General features: G+C 37.4%; 2 protein-coding genes across 5 annotated transcripts in view; one reads left to right on the forward strand and one right to left on the reverse strand.

The window, feature by feature from the left end:
• On the forward strand, positions 1-18706 carry ALKAL2 (ALK and LTK ligand 2). 3 transcript variants are annotated; one of them, XM_083831288.1, is made up of 6 exons: positions 1-129; positions 691-1025; positions 3519-3572; positions 3681-3761; positions 6217-6282; positions 14415-18706. In XM_083831288.1, the coding sequence occupies exons 1-5, from the start codon at positions 125-127 to the stop codon at positions 6279-6281; spliced, it is 540 nt and encodes a 179-aa protein (XP_083687414.1). In that variant the 5' UTR covers positions 1-124; the 3' UTR covers position 6282; positions 14415-18706. The 3 variants fall into 3 exon arrangements, with proteins under 3 accessions (XP_083687414.1, XP_083687415.1, XP_083687416.1); XM_083831289.1 differs by lacking the exon at positions 1-129 and adding an exon at positions 148-336; XM_083831290.1 differs by lacking the exon at positions 1-129 and adding an exon at positions 361-508.
• Positions 17502-19687, reverse strand: part of ACP1 (acid phosphatase 1) — a 16442-nt gene continuing 14256 nt past the window's right edge. For both annotated transcript variants that reach the window (XM_083831291.1, XM_083831292.1), the window contains exon 6: positions 17502-18840. In XM_083831291.1, coding sequence (XP_083687417.1) covers positions 18763-18840 — 78 coding nt within the window. In that variant the 3' untranslated portion in view covers positions 17502-18762. The remainder of the gene's footprint in view (positions 18841-19687) is intronic.

Here is a 19687-nt window from a genome sequence, read left to right on the forward strand (position 1 = left end):
CTGTGCAGCAGCGACGCTCCCGAGGTTGCCAAGTGGACTTTTATTGTTTTCCACCCACTTCCAAGTCGATACTATCTGCCGTCTCATGTCCATCCTATAGCCTATATAAGCGGCTGCGCCGGCGATGGAGTAGGTGGCGGAGGGACGGGAGGGGGGCGGGCGGGCCGGCCGCCGACAACTCGGACTGTGCTGCTGCTGCTGCTGCTGCTGCTCCCACTGCTCCTACTGCTCCTGCTCCTGCTCCAGCTCCTGCTGCTGCTGCTGCTCCTGCTGCTGCTGCCCGGGGAGAGTGGCCCCCGCGGGGAAGACAGCTCGCCTTGCGGCACGGAGAGCCAGGTAACCCGGCCAGCAAGGGGCCGGCCGCCTCCCTCCTCCTCCTCCTCCTCCTGCTCCTTCCCCCCGTCCCGGAGCGCTGGCCCGGCTGGCAAAGTTGGCACGGGACAGAGAGGGGCGCCACGCGTGGGGCAGCCCTTGTGCGGCGGAGCCCCGCGGGGTGCGCCCGGCCAGGGTGGGAGCAAGGGGAAAACTTCGGGGAAAGTTGGACACCGCTCGGTTTGTCCCGGCTCGGCGGGGCTGCTCTGCCCCAGCAGACACCGAGCAGAGCTGGCTCGATGTCCCGGACCCCCCGTGTTTCCCATTTCACCCCGTGTGCCTCCCCACCTGCAACCCACCCCCGTTTTTCTCTTGCAGCAGAATAGGAAGCCTCCCCCGCCGGCAGCGGATCGTTCCTTTTCATCTGCTCGCTCGCCCTTTGGGTCAGGCTGCGATGAGCGGACTGAGGTCTCCTGGGCTGCTGGGGCTGGTGCTCTTAATGCTCTCGGCGGGATATTGCAAAGAGAAGAGCGACTCCGCAGATCTGAAGGACAGGCAAAGCCTCCTAAATCTTATCATGGAGATCATTCAGGAACTGAAAAGGTACCACCTGGAGAAGGACAGTGGAGTGCAGTACTTCTCCAAACACAACTATAACTTAGACCGAAGGGAAGTGGCAGACTACGGAGGGTACCAGGATGAGCAGAGAGTTGGTAAGTCACGGCCCCTGACTTGGGACAGCTTTCTCCTTCTGTAGGGTGCCTTGGGGAATCAGACATCACATCAGGTTACTAATTTTGTATCGAGGATCCACCGCCCAAAATACCTGCAGACACTCTCTGGTATCAGAAACTGACGCAGGCGGCAAATTTTGGAATAGAAAAACTCCATTCGCATCTCAGAGCCTTTTACTGTCTGGATAATGTACTCAGCTGAAAGTCTGACTTCCTGTGTGTTGGCTTTGAACAAAATCTATTAACAAGGGAAAGGAGTGAAATGGGCTGAGATCAAAGAAATAAGGGATGAAAATGCTCTTTCTCCTGGAAGTTTACCATTTTTTAAAATGTGCCTAGTTTAAGTGTTTCTTGGAAATGACCCTAGCGGTAATTCCCCTGCAGGACTCTACTATGCCCGTGCTCTTAGAGATACCGAGAAGTCTGTCCTAGAGCTCAGCTTCATTAAACTTTTCACCCTGCTTATTAGTGCTGCTAATAATTATTCTGGAGGGTAGCACCGTTGAAAAATACTAGGGAACTGAAATAGAGCACTCCTCTGTCACCACACGAGCTATGCATGCTCCGAGTCACTCCTTCAGTCATCATTCTACTCATCTGTAACCTCCAGTGAAAGCCCCCATGTGTTTGTAAGTTGCTCGGGGCTGGATGTTCAGAGCAGTCATACCAAGCCACGCAGTGATGGATAGCTACAGCTCACTTTCACAATGTGCCTCTGTGCATCCTGCTCGAAGTTGACTTGCCTTCTCCTGCTGCCATGTCTCATTTAGTGATTCCTGTCACTCCCAAACCCCTGCAGCACTGCTGCCACTCCTCTTACCCCTCCCACTGAAGGGGACTTTCTGAATACTTTCCAGCAGATGCATACTCACCTTCTTCCAATCTGGCTTTCATTCTACTAGCGTGCTATTTGTTTTGCCTTTATTGATCTCATAAAGCTCCTTTGTACCTTTACTTCAGTTATTCATGTTCAAATATCCTCATGATTTGCATTTGTTGTTGATTGTCATGAAAATGTTACTTCCCCATCCAGATGATTAACGAATATACAGAGGAAGACAATTTTGTTCCATTTAAGCTCAGCACAGTGAGAACATTTTGTTTTGTAAATGTTGAAAAGTTAAAGAGGCCAGATGAAGCAGTAAACTCTAATCCACACAACTCTAAATTTCAGCTAGAAACATTGGCATGGTTCTTGGCCATCCGACATCAGCACATTGGTGCAAAACATCTGGCTTGTATTCATCAGTTATCTATGTAAATATAAAACCACTTCAGAGCAGAATAGTTGGTACTGGTGTCATTGACTCCTAAGCAGAATTTTACATTTTATTCTTATAATGGAGTTATTCCCAACAACTCTGAAAAGGAACTATTGCTTAAAGTTCTTCGTCTCAGTTTTGGCATCACTTTCCCAGTGAGCCTGTCCCCTGGGAAATTTCTGAGTGAAGCATGTGTGTTTTTAATGCTCTTCGTGACATAATTAGGTCAAATACCATAAGGTCAATTTTACTTAAACTGACTAAAGTTAGAAGTACATGAAGAATGACTTTCGAGAAGTGTCTAACCTCACAAGTGAATCAGATCTGGATGGAAATGTTCTCTGCTTTATATCTGATAAGAGGTGCCAGGGGAATGAAAAAGGCTGCTCAGGCATTTATGGTCAAATAAATAAAGCACCATGTAGTGTATCATACACAATCAGCGCTAGGCTATCAGCATAGAGTTCGTAACAGAAAGCAATCAAAGATAGCTGTAAATCAGGAAGACACAGGGAAGGGTTAGGGCTAAAATGGATTTCAGTAAACCAGTTTCATTTTGCCATCTGCTGAACACAAAACGCGAGGTGGTAAACCACAAATATAGGGAGCCAGAAGAGAGCAATTTGCTTGGGATCATTTCCTGTGAATTTTATTTACTGCTGGAGGGGAAAAAAAAAAAGATTCCTGTAAGTAGATCAATCCAGTTTCACGATTACAGCAGGACAGTGCTTGTACAAACATACCTCTGACAAAAGAATGGATATGGTTGCGTAAGAGAATTAGAAGACAAGGCACAAAACCAAACTTGAATGTATCTTTGGATCTTTACCAGTAGTGGGAGGAGTCATTTCGAAGCAACTGTAAACTAAAACTTTGTAAAGAAATTAAACCTAGGTAAACGTGACAATGTAATTTAGAGAGCTAAAATCTGATTCTTAGTTATCAGACTACGTCATTAATAACTGCACACCTAAGAGACACTACTTGTTTCGTCCGCACACTGTGTTTGACGGTGCATTTTACAGTGGCTTCATATGTAAAACAAGAGCTTGCAATTTGGCCTATTGTATGCAAATGAGTTCTGACCACTGTGCATCTGTCAGGAGGTAGCAGTGATGTCTGCTGGTCAGAATTTATTCCTTTTTCTCATGCTGTGCCTGGCAAGCACAGTTCCTACAGCAGAGTGACTATGCTTTTTTCTGTCCAACAGAAATAGTTCCCAGAGATCTGAGGATGAAAGACAAGTTTTTAAAGCACTTAACAGGTATGTCTTAACTTTGTGTTGGTATCCATTATGTCGCGTACATACCATAAGCTGTACTTTTTCCTGTAAGCTGCCCTGATTCTAAGTTATTTTTTCCTTCTATTTCAGGTCCACTCTACTTTAGCCCAAAATGTAGTAAACACTTTCATCGGCTTTATCACAATACAAGGGACTGCACCATCCCAGCATGTAAGTGCCAAAACCAAAGGCTAACTTTCATAAAACAACAGAAAACTCTGAAGTAGAGTAGCTCTGTGGGATACCAGTTGTGATACAATGTTAGAGTATATTTCTTGCAGTGCAGAGTCTGTAGTGCTCTGCAGCATGTTTGCTGAAACTGCATTAGCATAACAGTGAGGGAAATGGCAACACAACATTTTCACTGCAAACAGACTGCATAGAATGACTGTAAACACTGGTTACTTAGTTATTTATGCATGTGCCTTTTTTGTTCGAAATCAAAGGTGTTTGTTCTTCATAGGAACATGTGACTTCTTTCCCAAACCTATCATACTTAACTTACAGTGCTGTAAATTCAAAACAGGATCAGAAATTCAGCTGGGGCTATTTCCTGTTCATTATTTATGGAGAACATATAATAGCTGGCACAGGTTGTCCAGAGTGGCTGTGGAGTCTCCCTCCTTGGAGATCTCCATAAGACTCTAGGACATGGTCCTGGGCAGCCTGCTCTGGGTGGCCCTGCTTGAGCAGGGGTTGGACCCTGGGTTGGATTGCAAATCCATATTACGTTATCTCATCAGTGCTGGCAGCACAGATTGTTGTGTTTTTTGTTGTCGTTTTTTTTTTTTTTTTTTTTTTAATCTGAAATCGACATTTATCACTCAGGAGATGTGATTCTAGATTCATACCAAGGTGGACCTGTTGAGTAAGAAGATGCTATTTTGGTGCAGCTTTTCAGAATGGAAGCACACTTTATTTTACTTTTCTAAGGTCAACCAGTTGGGTCAGTAGCAGAGCTGGGAATAGAAACAGGAGTTCCTGATTCCAAGTTTCAAGTATTAATAAATATTTCAGCCAAATATATTTTAAAGGCATATTTGGTAAGACCTGCAGACTCTCCATATTCATAATTCTTCATATTAGGACTACCTTGGAAAGATAAAGATTTATAGATAATGGCTAACCAGATCACGTTCAGTTTACATGGATGGTGATGGATTTGTTAATAAGAAGTGTGTTTTAAATAAGCACATGGGCATATTACCTTTTTCATAAGGATCACATCACAAACATCATTTGACTCAGCACTAACAACTACTTCAACCTGTGAAGATAAGTTGGCCTCTAAGTCTGAATTAGCCTTGTCCTTCTGACAGGTGACATACCCACCAGCATAATGTCTGGATAATGGAGGATAATTTGTACAAATGGCAATTATAGCATACCTATGCTGTGAGTTAACAATTGTTAACATCGCACCTCTAGGAAACATAAGACGTAGTTACCCATTAATGGAAATAATGCCTAAAAAAATAAACATCAGCCACTGGACTGGACTGACTAGCATCTTAAAGTAACTTTCTTCTACAAACATGAAGTAAAAAACCTCCTTTAATCCTACATGCACAGTATGATGTTACTTTTTGATAATACTTTTGATGATACTTTTTGATATCCTGACTTCTGTTTAAAGTTACTGTTTATTCTATGTTGTAATTCAAAGGCAAGACAATAAAGAAATTAAAAGCATCTGTGATGCTGCCACAAGGTGGGAGGAACAAGTACAAAAGTATTTTGTTGGCATATCTTCTTAGTAGCACAGTCACCTAACAGCTACTTTAGTCTCCTGCCTGTATGTGACCAACTTTCACATAATTTGCTTTACATTGGCCATGTTAAGGGGGGGGGGGGGGGGCGGCGGCAAAAAAAACAATTTGATTGATTTTGCAGATTTGCATTGGTTCTGTTCATCATTACACAGCTCCTTATTATTAATGCGTCAAAATAAATAGATAAATAAATAAGGTACCTAAAACAAGAACTACCAACAATAGAAAATTGTGGAATACTGTGGAAAAAAAAATTACCAGTTTCAAGATGGAACTTGATACAGTGATGAATGAATTTATATTATGTGGTTGCTAATGGGCAACATTCCTATGAATATATAGAAAACACCAACAAATGCAGGTGATGTTATTCTACACTGATATAACACAATGTATACAACATGTTTCTATCAGAGACCTTATTTGTCTAGTTTTACAATTTTTCCAGGAAGAAAAGTTAATGTAAAATATTGCAACTCCCCAATAAGTTGACATACTTGCTCACTGATGGCTGGATTTCAAAGATGGATGAGCACTACTTATTCATCCTCTAGCATGGAAATACAACACTCACATATTTAGAGCACATTCATGCTATTTATTTATAGATATTAAGCATGCAGAAATACCATGCATACAATTATGTGTGCCTTTAGACATGGCTCTCATTACGGAGTTTTTACACACTGCTTTTCTAAGTCTACGGAACTGACTTCTATATTGTTGCAAACTAAGATGTTCATTTAACTTAATCATGACAATAATTTGCACATCTTTATCAATTTTAATTTTTAAAAGCAAAAGTTTTTTACTTTATTAATGTCTATATTTATGCTTTTTTTTTTTCCTGACAGACTACAAAAGATGTGCCAGGCTTCTTACTCGGTTGGCAGTAAGCCCAATGTGCATGGAAGGATAAGGTAAGCTTTTTGATAGTAATAATGACATTATACTGCATAGCAAAGCTGTGGATTTTGTTTCATACATGAAAACTCATAATAAAAATAGGTTTTTTGGCTAAGATATTCCTCTTTCAGAGTATTTGCAGTAACTGGCTTAATCTGGCAAATAGTGGCAATAAATAAAGGCTACCCCCTACTGGAAGTCATTATATAAAAGTCCATGTGCATCAGCTGTGAATTATTCATAGAATTATACAGTTACCAGCTAGTGAATTTGTTGTTATAGAACAAAAGACAACAGCTGTAGCTTATTTTTTCAAGAGTTGACTCAGTATACAATTGTTTATATTGGTAGTGGCAGCCCTTTTATGTGTGCAGCTGTAGATCTCTGGTGTACATTTCAGTAAAAGTTAATATACATGTAGCTATACACATGACAGCTTTATACATGCAGATAGGTTGCAGGTGCTTTTATGGTACTTAAAATGTATTAGTAGCATTGACAAACTAACTTTAAGCTGTCCAGATTTCTAGGGATTTTCATTGTGTACACTATGTCTACGTACACTTCTATGTATGGGTTATTCCCTCCCTTTTTGCTTAGATGTACCTCTAATTCTTAGTACTTTGAGAATCTCAACATGTACCAAAAAAAAAAAAGTTCTTCCAAACGAACTGAATTTCTAGAAAACTGACACACAAGAATACAAAAGAACTAATTTAAATTCTGTCCTCAGCCTTTACCCGAGACAGAAATGTGACCTCTGACAAAGGGATAAGTAATAACCCATACAGACATTTCAATAACAAGTGCTATCAAAGGTATTTTAACTCTGTGACAAGATACACATCTTGTGGAGAAAAAAAAAAAAAAAGCATTAAGGCTTAAGCATCTTAGTTGACTTTGTAAAGCACGGAAACTGTTTTGCATGGCATTCTCACAAGCAAGCTAGTGAGATGCGATCAAGATACATGCAAAAATGGTTGGAAAATATTGAAGTTATCAGTGCTTCAGTGTCAAACTGAAAAGTTGTATTGAGCATAATCACGCAGCTACATTATGGGTATGGTATTGGTCAATACTTTAATTTGCATGGTAGAAGTCAGTATATTTATGGATGACAGTGGTGTAGGAGAGGCAACCATGAAGGAGTACATCACTGAAATTTAAAATAATCTTGGAAATGTAGCTGAATAGTCTAAAAACAGGATAAAACATAAGGGGAAAGCAGAATTACGAAGCCATGTAGGAGTAATATATATGCAGAAATATATGGCAAGTTGTGAAATGCTAGATAGATAGTTCTGTAGAAACTGCAGGAATTATGGTAGACTCATGTTTAGTTTGTGATCCACTATGTCACACTTGAAAAAAAGACAAACTGGAATTTATAAATAGAAACATTGTTTATAAAGCGTGAAATAATCACTGTTGCTGGTAGAATACAGCATTTAATTGAGGACCCCACACTTGAAGACATATGGGTGTTTCTTGGTTGCTCTGAAGAAGAGCAAAATGGATGACTAAAGAAAACACAATTTACAAGAACTAAAAGGAATTAGGATTATTTAGTCTAAAGGACAGATGAGTATGGGAAAACACAACTGAGCTACTTGACTTCATAAAAGGTGGCCACAAGCCATTCTTTTTATCCAGTGTGGATAAATAAGATTTAATTTGTTTAAATTTGCAATGCGAGGATTCCAGACGTTAGAAAAGACTTTTCTAATGGCCAGGGCAGAGATCATATATTAAATCATTAGATACCATTCAGCATTCTGACTTTATGCTAAACTCCTCAACGTACTTTTAAGTATTTTCTGCAGGACTTCCTAAAATAGACCTAGACTAGCCCAGCTTCAAGTCAAAAAGTTTCTAAGGTCCACTGACTGTTACATTACTTGTTGTCATCAACTTAAATACGCAGCCATTGAGAGGAATCTTTTATTCATACATCTTGTGTTCAGGGATGGAATCATGGAAACAACTGCAGTAAGACAAATAAAAGCTAGTAAATAAGTAAATCCTCTGATCTAACTAAGAGGAATTCCAGGATTTAACCTTTCAATTCAAAGAAAGCAAGGAATGAATTTGATAATGATATTCACCTGTGAAAGGTAGGTGAGTAGTGTATTACCAATACTAATACATCAGAGTAGGGAGATCTTTTCTCTCTTTCCTTTGAAAATTTTATCTATCATTGCACCTTATCACAAAAGCACAAACTTGTAAATATGAAGGAACAGTGACTAAAGTAGTTCTCATCTCAAGCTGGTAGTCTATTAAAAAAAAAAATCCATCTTATTTTGCCAAAGAACTCCTTTACTCAACTAACTGGCATGTCTGAAGGTCTCCACAAGCCAAAGGTCCAAACCATTAACAGTATCAGCACTCTTAAGCAACGTTTACTAAAAGAATAGCCTTTCCTCCTACACCACATATGTCCTGAGACCCCCACTGAAGTCCCCATAAAATTAAGCATCTTTCCTACCCAAACCTTTTCCAGTGGATCCAGTGGATTTCCACAATTTTGTGTGGGTAAGACATCCACTCACACAGAGAAGTACAACGCAGGCTTCATTTGTTTTCATCTCATGGACAGTGGTAGAAAAATGTAGGTTTTTGGTTTGGTTTTGTATTTTTCACTTATCAGTCCACTTTTTCTCCACGGAGCAGATACTTATCATTGTCCAAGGTCTTTTCAAGGGGTTTTAAAGTTTTGAGCATAGTACCAATTGCACATGGCAAAACTAAATTTCAAAACCATTTCTTGCTTAAGATGGCTCTCTAGTATAAGAAGAGGTTGCTTTATTTAATAGCCTGGCAATAGCTAAACATTTCTGGTTTCTGCTATAAAGCTACAAGTTAATATCTATTCTAAAGCTCAGAGTAATTCCTGAATAGTAGAGAACAAAATTTTATTGTGATACTACAAAAGTGAATACTTCCTTGTGATTCCCCCAAAGCCTGAATTCACAAGCAGAATTTGACTGTTTATATTAATTGTAATGACACATTTAAAAATCTTTTAAAATTATGACACATTTCATGTTGTTGTTTTACTCCCTCCCAACTTCTGCTGAGATTTACATAGAAATGCTGTCAAGATAAAATCTTAAGTAAGATATCACCCAGGGATTATTCATAGAGGAAAGAAAAACACCACATTTGTGCTTTTTTCTTACTTATTTGAATAGTGTTATTGCCTATGAAGTATGTTAAGTATTTAAAAATAATGGAACCATGAATATGTATTGCTTTTATTTAACAAAACTCTTGAACCTATGGTTAATTTATGCTGAAGCTAAATACACTACTAACTCAAGTTTATATGCCAAGAATAAGGAGTAGAAATTAGGCTAGAGATTTACGATGTTTTCTTCAAAATATATCTACAGATAGGGTTCAGCAAAAAATAGTTAATCTTTTTCTTTCAAAAAGATAAGAAGATTTCATTGTTCTTGGTAGTTTTTATCCTGCGTTCAGATATGGAGTCCCACTCATTTTTATACTTTAGCATTTGTTGTTGCTAACCAAGGTATATTGGATCAATCAGTGATCTGATAACATAAGTTATTGGATCAATCAGTGATCTGATATCATAAGTTAGTAGAAGTATACATTCTTAATTGTCGATGCCTACCTTTTTTGTTCCAACAGAATTAGACTTTCTATTTTGCTCAACTTTGTTGAAGGCTTATGATTGGGATGGGTTATAAGAAGAATAATTGCTGTTTGATACTTTGGCAAATTGGTAGTTTGGGCACATTTTTAAGATCCATGGACATCTGCCTATGTTTAGAGATTAATGTGGGAGGAAAAGAAGTAAAACCAAAAAAGGGCAGATTCGTTTTTGATTTGTTCTGACAATGAGTTTTGGACTATCACAGTTTAAAACACAGTTTTTAAACTCAGTGCTAAGATCAAATAAGAAAATAAGATATGAAAGCAGGAATTGGGCATCTATTATCACAGTGCATACTTAAGCCAGGTGGGGGGGGGTAGGTGTGTTAATTACAATGTGTCTTGTGAGGCATTCACTTTCTCTCATTTATTGTACATACATATAACTAGGCTCCCTTTTCTGTCTCCTTTTTAGGGTGTAATTTCAAATTTGCTTCCCCCAAACACCTGAGCAATGCAGGGGCAATTTTACACGTTCAGACTGCATCAGTCAATCCAGAATAGCATGTCTATATTAACACAGCACTCAGTAGTCCCTTTTTCCAACAGGCAACCCAGACCATCTTTCCAGCTTGCCACTAGTGCCACCTCTGACTAGTTTTATTCTGCAACACTTCTCCTTCCTCTGCTCAACACAACTATCCCAGTCTGACCTCCATACTATTTGTTCTCTCCTTCAGACTCATTTTTCTCCAACTTCCCTAACAGCTCCTATACTTCTTGCTTTCTTTGCCCCTCCCCATGCAGGTACACCCAACAACCATCGTGTTGTCCAAAACGAAGGTTAATGAATGTCAGGAACAAGATTCCTGAGTATTCCCCTAAAGTTCCCACTGAATATCTTGTATAGTTGCTGTTACAAACAGTGATCCAACTGGAAATCTAGCCTCCCTGGCACCATTTGTCACAATCACGTTGGCTTCAGTCAGATTTTACTATTTTTGTTTGAAAGCCACAGGTGCTACTGTTGGGACCTCCCTTTTCCATCAGTAGGCGTTTGTTACAGACCAGTAGTGATCTCACAACATATTCTTAAAACCTCCTGGTACAATAAGGATCTAACTATACATAAATACTTGTGTGCAAGTATACTTTTTTTTTTTTGAGTTTCTGCAGTTATTTCAAATGAAGATAAAACTAGTGATACAATTTTAAACTAATAAATAGATGCCTAGTGCAAGCAGTAGGAGTCTCAGACTAAGGTGAGGAAGGGAGCTTTAATACAAGAAGTACGTGAAAAATCTACGTTACTTCTTCCCCAGAGGAAAACAACAACAACAACAAACACGTAACTAGCAATATTTAAAATAAAACAATAGAATCAATGTTTCTTGTCTAATAAGGCCATGATAGGGCAAGAATAAATACATATACATATGAAGGTCAAAGATTCTCTATAAAATTCCTAATAAGCTAAAGCATACTGATAACTGAAGTGTCATTTGAAAAATCTGTGTAAACTTTTTAAGATGTGTTAACCATACTAGTAATGTACGTTAAGAAAACTGAAAGGACAATATAAATTTGGAAATTTTAAATATAAAAGGAGAAAACTGAAATATCACACAAAACATCCCATTCCCATAATCCACATTCTATATTAACTATTTCAAACAATCTTTAAACCAATATATTGTTTGGACTCCTACTTAAGTTTTACTTCAAATGTTTTCTAATTGAAAGCCTTTAATTGCTTTCTCTTAATTTCTTATTCAGACTAAGACCAAGTGCACTCAAGAAATGTCAGACATTTTAATTTCTTAAAAGAAGCGAACATGGGATTAAGATGTGGGTTCTGCGTGTTACCAAGTGAAAGCAGACCCTTTTTTTCTAGAAAGCATACGTTGATCCATCGTATACAACTTCCCACGACATACTCAGTCATGTCGGCTTGGTGACACGAAATAGTTCCCAAGGTAACTCAGTTAAGACTTTATCAGAACCACTGTTCTGAATTAAACAGCAAGCGTACGTGGTTACTAGTGTGGTGTAATTCAGCTTTGTAATAGGCAGTTCAGAGTTTTAGCTACTAGGGGAACTTCTGTGGCTAGTACCAGATGTAACATTATCAGCTTTATCTTCGCTGTATAGATCTCTGAGATCTGATGCTCACATTGGAGCAGATGTCCACCTGGGCATTCACTGCTGGGAAATGAAAAGGAATTTCTGATGTTAGCATATGGAAATTCTGCTACAGAATCCTACTAGCACAGTGTTTTTAAAGTTTACATTGATATTTAAAACACTAACTTCCTCTCTTGGATAGCTTTTTCTTATAATTTATTATCATCATGCGCAGATAATGACTAGAACCAAATTTGGAAAGCTGTAATATGTCTTTATAGTATCTTTCATTTGTGCTTTTTAAAACTGGAACAACTGTATCATTCAGATGGTTTCAGCTAACATTACTGCTTGGGTGTTTCATTTCTTTTTTTTATTATTATTATTATTTTTTTTTAAGGGGGGTGGGCGGAGTGGGGGTGTTGTTTTTCCTTGCATTAACAAAGGAAAAGATATAATTTAATTAAAGAAAAAGGAGTTGTATGACTGTCTATGTTCCCAACAGATATATTGCTGTCAAGTAGCATTCAGGATCTCCACTAAGAATGCTACCTACCATCCTTCAGCTAAATTTCAGTCAATTTTCCTAGACTAATGCGTAACACAGACTATACAAAATTAAAAAAAAAAAAAAAAGTACAACAATAGATCAATTCATGCTCAAAACCTAGGGTCTTTTCATGGGTACTGCAAATGTCAGGGATTTAGAAAACTGCAAACTACCTGAGCACTGAGAATCTAGGACCAACGGCCTTTGATCAGGTAGCCATACAACAGCAGGTATAGATGAGACAACAAGTAAGCATACTATGCAAGTTCAACCACTGCCATTTTTTCCAACCTCAGTAAGCTGAATACTCCCCTTACTATTAGTAATGAACAAACTATTTACTAAATTTTCTGTTTAACTTGTCAGTTGTACCACACTGTAATCAGACTAAAAGCATGTTAATTTGTTTTTAAACATCACTTTTCAGCTTCAATAAAGCACAGTATGGGTACACATACAGAAAATAAGCTAGATAAAAATGTAAGACAGAAAAATTGTATCAGTTTCCCCTCTAAGGCGAGGACATAAAAGTTTGTGCTATCTCCAAAGCCAGAAAAAAGGTAAATTATATTAAGCTTGTCTGTAACATTATTACATTTCCTAATAGTTTTTAAAACATTGCAAAATTAAATATATGTTTAAATAATACTAACAAGTACTTCTGTATGCATCGATAGCTTGATTTCCAATGGGTTATGTCAAGTCTGACTTTGCATTCAAATGATTCTATTACAAATTATACTTAAGCAGTAGAAAATGTAGAGAAACTCAAAATATCAGAGAATTCACAGGATCGTGGCAGAGAGATACATATGTTCAGACACATGGTATGAAAGTTTTTAACTATTAAAAATGACATAAGAAGCACTTTAATCCGCTGCTTTTTTCCATCTTCCACATGGATTTCTGACAACCATGAGGAACATTTATTCTGCATTTTTTCATTCAATAAAGGCATTAACAGGTTGTCTCAGAAACACACAAAGCTGTGTAGACACCACTTGCAGCACTTGATGGTCACCAGTCTAGAAAATGCAGCTGTGGAGAATGTCAACATACTCAAAAGTTACTGGAGAGAGGGGGGATTTCTAGATATGTACACAAAGAGATGGTTGTATTACATTTTCTCAGCTGGCTTAAAAGTGTGGGGGAGAAGTGTTGCAGTAAATTTCACTGCTCGATTTGTGAATGAACCTTTCTAGACTAGACAATATGTGTACATAAGCAGTGTAGAAACCTGTCATTTTGTATCAGTGATTTGGATACCAGTGTTACAGAAGTGGCTGTACTTTAATTCCAAGAACCTGTTCAGGGAAGAGCTATTAGAACTGGCAGCAAATTGATCCGTTTCGGCTTCTACTCAGTTTGTGTGGCCTCACTGTTTGCAGGTCCCAAGGACAGCGACAGGTCTTTCAAACCTTAACTGATTTATATTACTGGACATTGTACCAACAGCCTCCTGATATCAAGACACTAAGACAGAAACTTATGATCTGTTAATACTATACTTGATGTTTATTCACTTTTTGACCTCACTGTTATACTCACAGGTACAGGCTAAACTTACCTACAAGCACATTTTGAGTAAGCAGAACTGTAGTATCCAAATCTCTCCAGTCTACCTAAAATGAACCAACACAAAAACAAGAATGACTTCCAAAGCTTCATCCTTGAGGAACAAAACAGTAATTTAGTATAGCTACATGCACTATTAGATCTTTATGAAGTCATTACTAAATTTGACATTTTTATTTACTTACTATTTTCAGTATGCTAAATATATTCTTAAACACTTGTATGTGAGTATAAAAATGATGAAAGGCAATTTTCTTCTTTCTTTTAATCCACCAGATATTATTACCATGAAAAGAAAAACCAAGAACCAAGAGAAGTGCCTTGGAAACCAACAGGGAAATAGAACTTACTACCTTTATAACATATTCCATTGTGAACAAGAGATTTATTTTTGCAGATTGACAGACTACTTCCCATAATTCTTTTAACATGCATTTTGTAGGTTGTCAACAGTTGGCAGATTGACATTCTCTTTACAGTAGCGTAACTGCCAGTAGTACATAATGCTCAATACTTAAAAAACACACTAAAACTGATGTGTAATGCTGCCAAAAATTACGTAAACACAAATATTTCACCAAGAAAATTGATGTTCTATTGCTTAATTCTACAATTTTAAGGAATGTTTGTTTGTATATCTAGAACTACTAAAGATCTGCTCCACAGTAGTTGTGGTCACTTGATATCCTTCATGCTTATGCAATTTTTTAAAAGTTTGGTTAAAACAGACTTGCATTGGGGTCACATTGTACCCTAGGAGTACAAATTGCATGACAAACAGAAATGTAATTCAAAGTAGACATATTTTTTTGGACAGTGGAGCATGGATTTTGTACACAAAACACAAGCTGCCATTAATTTACTTTATATAATAAATGTATAAAACATTCCAGCTAACGTGCAATATGTAAATACTGTAAATAACAGGCATAAGTAATAAAGTGTTTGGTATTAAGATGTCCTCAGTTTGCTTTCTGTTCACTGAACCCAGAATTTGAAAAACAGATGGCATTTTCAGGTAGCTACGGTCATTTATCCACACAAGCGACTTTCCAATGAAAGTATGCTCGCGTAAGAAAGGTACACCCACCTTGGAGAAGTCCTGTAATTTGGACATACTCTACGGACTTGGTAGGACGGCCATATCTGTGTGTTCCAGTCTCATGAAATGCCCGGCCCACAAGGTTGCCCCAATTCCAGACAGAATTCTAAATTTGAATCTTTTTTTTTTTTTTAATGACAAATGGTTGTTTCAAAATAAATAAATCAATAAACCTGCAATCTATTCACAATACTGCAAAGAAATTATTATAACAAATGTGCCCAGTATTTTAGTATCAACTTTTGAGGAGTCAGTGAACACTCACTCAAGAAGACTTGTTAACATTTCTCTTTCTTCCCTCAATCTGATATTAAGTCCAGTTGTCATAATAAAATGGCTCAAACAGGAAGAAAACCATTAAGCACAATTTGTAAACACACCTCAGAAAGTTTTATCTTAATACTGGCATTTAGCTTCAATTTTATCCTCAATTAAATCTTCAAAATGTAAGCACAACACTCAATACCCTGTTCCCTCCCCAAGAAGTTAGCAGACTTCTTGAAATTCACACTTAAGAGCCTTCAGCATCTAGCTCTTTAGAACAAAAAAAAGATAAAACATTGGCAGAGAAGTACAAGACCCCATCCTAGAACATAGCTGTATTTACCAAGGGAGAAGTATGTAGTTCTAATTTGATTTCAGTCATCACTAAATGCCAAAGTTTCATTTCTCACTGGAATACGTGTATACTGAAAACATGCAGTTAAGAACGTACTGCTACAGGCTTCACTTAGCAGCTCACCTGCAGTAAACGTGTCAGTGGAACTCTGTGCCTTCCTGTAGCCCCACTGACTGACATCAGATCAGAACATACTACTTAATAAGGGAGTTTAAATAAGTGTGATTATTTCAGTGTGTAGTAAGACACCAGAAATCTGGTTCAGTTAAAATTTTCTAGAAAAAAATGTATTGTAAAAGGAAAACAGTAATTTATTTAATGGCTTAATAAATGAATATAAACAAGTTATTTCCATGGAAGGGTTTTTTTTTTTTGTGATTTAGCTGAAGGCGGCAGGTTTTGACAGAAGATACAAACTTCAGTATAGCAAATTTTACTTATTTAGTCTAGGTGTAGGCTTACTGCCTTAACTGAAACAATCCAGGGGCTTAGTCATTTGTAGGATTAATACAAAAATATGTACCACACGTTCACTGTTGCTCTTGGAAGCAAAATAATGGTACTATGCAACTGTCTTTCTTGAAGGCAATTCCTGTTCTATATTCTCATATTCTACAAATTTCTGTGCAATATCATGTTGCTCTCCTCCACTTCCTCCAAAAGAAACCCACCACAGATAAAATAAATAAATAAATCAGCTTTTGCCCTCCCAGTGGAGCTGGTGAATTATTTAGCTGATAGATTACTTGCTGAAAACATAACTTGGGTCAAGTCTGATACTTTACAATCAGAAGTGAATTTAACACAAATAGTTTTGACTTTGTATCACTTTAGATGAATTTTCCTAAGCCTAGCAAAGGTAAACAACTGTACCCTTTTATCTCCTTTCTGTTATCCCAGCAGCCCAAAGATACAGAGTTAAATCTTAACTTCAATATGTAGGAAACGTACAGGTTCTACTTCTAGTCAGCCATGAATGGGAAAGCACAAACCATCATGTTCTCAATCATCTGAGTTAGTTTACTTTCACTGGAATATTTTAAATGATCTTTCTGGCAAGAATAACATTAGATTATGCCTAAATACTTCCACTTCTGAGGCTAGTGCATAAAACCACATTTGAGGTGGTTTGTCCCTAACTGCTCATCATTTTCCCTCATTTATTTTATTAAAGCATTCATAAAAGAAATGGAAAAACATTTTACGTATATTATTTTTTGTCCCTGTAGTGAAACAGCTCTTAACTTGCAAATTCCTAAATTGTTCACCAAAAATCACAACCATTGGTAACCCAATAATACACCAGATCCTGGTTTCTGTATTCCATCTACCACTTGCCTTTTTGTAAGCAGGTTCTTACGTTTTGTGTCCAACTGAAAGCTTAGCACAAAACAGAAACCTCATTAACACAAATACTTCCCAGCTGTTTTACAGCAAGAGTCCCAGGAAATGCAATTCAAAAATTCCCATTTTGAAGGCTGCAGTATGTGCACAGTGACACCAGGATTCCTCCTTCCCCAAGAGTAACACGGTCCTCTATGCAAATCCCTCTCCCAGAAGGAAAGGAGGTGACAAGTCCAGAGGCTATTCTATTACTTTGGAAGGCAGATGTAAGAATAACCACAACGCAACTAAATAAATAACAAAGTAAATTTTACAGATACAGTTTTATAGAGTATGTGGTAATGCTAATTCATACCAATATTAGGATTATTCTGAACAGGAAAACTATCATATGAGTCACATTACTGATCTCAGTACATTTCTCAGTTATGTTTCTGCCTATGGCAGAGACTGAATGTGATATTCAAACAGGCATGGATTTTTACAATGTATTCCATTTTTGTCTAAGAGCAGAACTTTCTATTTACTGGCTTTCATATATCTTCATACTACATATTATATTACATACAAGTGGTCTGTCTTCAGGTTGAACTATACTCTTTGGGAACACTTTTGACAGGCCATCCATTCTCCTGGGTAAATCTGAAAATACGGTCTGCCACTCATATAGGATCTGGGAATACAGCAGGGATTTGAGTAGTTTACTACTACGAGATACAAAATGTACACTTGATGTTTAGGCTTTTAAGCTGACATGTTTTGTCCTGAAAGTAAATGTTAACGTTGTATGTACTTATATCAGTGTACTAGGAATTGGCCCCAAGACGATAGGAAGATGAACCAGAGAAGTCCTATTAACATCAGTGACTATTTCTGAACTGATTTCATCTTAATTAGTACGAAGATCTATTAGCACAAAATGATTGCTTCTTTGATAACTGAGCATTTAAAACTATATAACAAGCCATTTTTACAGGATCCTGATAATGGATTTTACTTGCTTGAGCTTTGAAATAATGCTAAGAGTCTATAAACAGTCAAAACCATGCCTGTCTTGTGGCAGGCAGTTCTCTTTGACCACCAAGCTCCATATGAAACAGCTTCATTCCAAAAGTTGTCTAGGGATACTAGGATGACATGCCTAAGTTAACATACATCAACTATCATTTCACAGTCTCCTGTTGTAAGTTCGTTTAAATTAACTAATGTCACAATAAGAAGACCTAATTTTAGTTTGTATAGCACAGAAAGAAGCAAGACATTATTTTTTACAGTGCTTCTGAGAAAGCACTGGAAGGGTTTACAGATAAATTTATTCTGAACAAGTACTTTGTTATTACATTAATGTGTGAGGAAATCGTTGATCATCTAATCCAACTTTAAAACTTCCTATGTTTTTCTAATTAGATGACAGAAAAACTACAATAAAAAATTAAACTGAAAAAGTTTTCAACCCACTGAGGAGGCATAATTTTACAATTTAAATACATCAATCAAGTAAACCTTACATATTTCAGGAGAAGCTAATTATTTTATTCTAGAAATAAAATGATGAAGCATTAATGAGGCTTCTCCAAAAATGCTTTACAGCATCTAACGCACTGCTCGTAAACAGTTTCAAAGTCCTTTTCATTCCCCTAGAAAAAAAAAAAAACAGAGGAAAAAGTATGTTAGTATACTAATACCATCTCAAACCAAAAAAAGTTTGCAAGCCGGTTTTTTGTTGTCAGTAATGACAAATAACTGGCATTAGGGAACAATAAGAACAGTACAAATACATGGTAATAGTTGTAGCACGTTTCCTCCCTAATTTGAACTACCAGTGTCTCAGGAATTTCCAGAGCTGAACACTCTTTTTACTCAGGAGCTCTGGATGAACTTTCCAACTTTCCTTCATGCGTTTTTTTTTCCATTCAGTTTTGAAGCCCTTATAAGCCTTTTTTTTTTTTCCTTTACATTCACAGTATCCTGTCATGTTGAGTGTCACAGTTAAACAAAGCACCTTGTGGAAACAAATACCCCTTTTTGTTCTGAACGTGTCTCCTACAAACCCAGCTGATGTTCTCTACTTCTTGTGTAATGAATAGCAATTCCTTATTGGTACCTTCTTCCATGATACCAATGTCTTACAGAACCCCACTACATCTTCCTCCACTTCTCTGTCCTAAACTGAAGGATCCTAATCTAATTAATTGCTCTTGGCTAATATTATTCAACATCTCTGACCACCCCCCCCATGTCTTTGTCTCTGTTTTTCCTAATTATATTCTCTTTGCAAGGAGACTGACCATGGAAGGCTTCACTTAATATTCAAAATACAGGTGCATTATGAACTTAAATAATTTCTATAAGAATAAAGATGGTTTCCTTTTGTATTCCAGTAGTTTATATTGGTTTGTTAATTCTTTAAAAAAAAAAAACTGGCTTTGCATATTATCAGATTAAACGTTATAAGAAAACTATGGGGTCTGGCAAGGTTATGTA

The sequence above is a fragment of the Anser anser genome (genome assembly GCF_964211835.1).
Source record: "Anser anser genome assembly, chromosome: 3".
Lineage (NCBI taxonomy): Eukaryota > Metazoa > Chordata > Aves > Anseriformes > Anatidae > Anser > Anser anser.

Bases quoted from the DNA above. Each gene is read 5' to 3' on its own strand.
- ALKAL2 (XM_083831288.1), top strand. The intron at 1,026-3,518 runs GTAAGTCACGGC...TCTGTCCAACAG, and splicing joins CCAGGATGAGCAGAGAGTTG to AAATAGTTCCCAGAGATCTG. The intron at 3,762-6,216 runs GTAAGTGCCAAA...TTTTCCTGACAG, and splicing joins GGACTGCACCATCCCAGCAT to ACTACAAAAGATGTGCCAGG.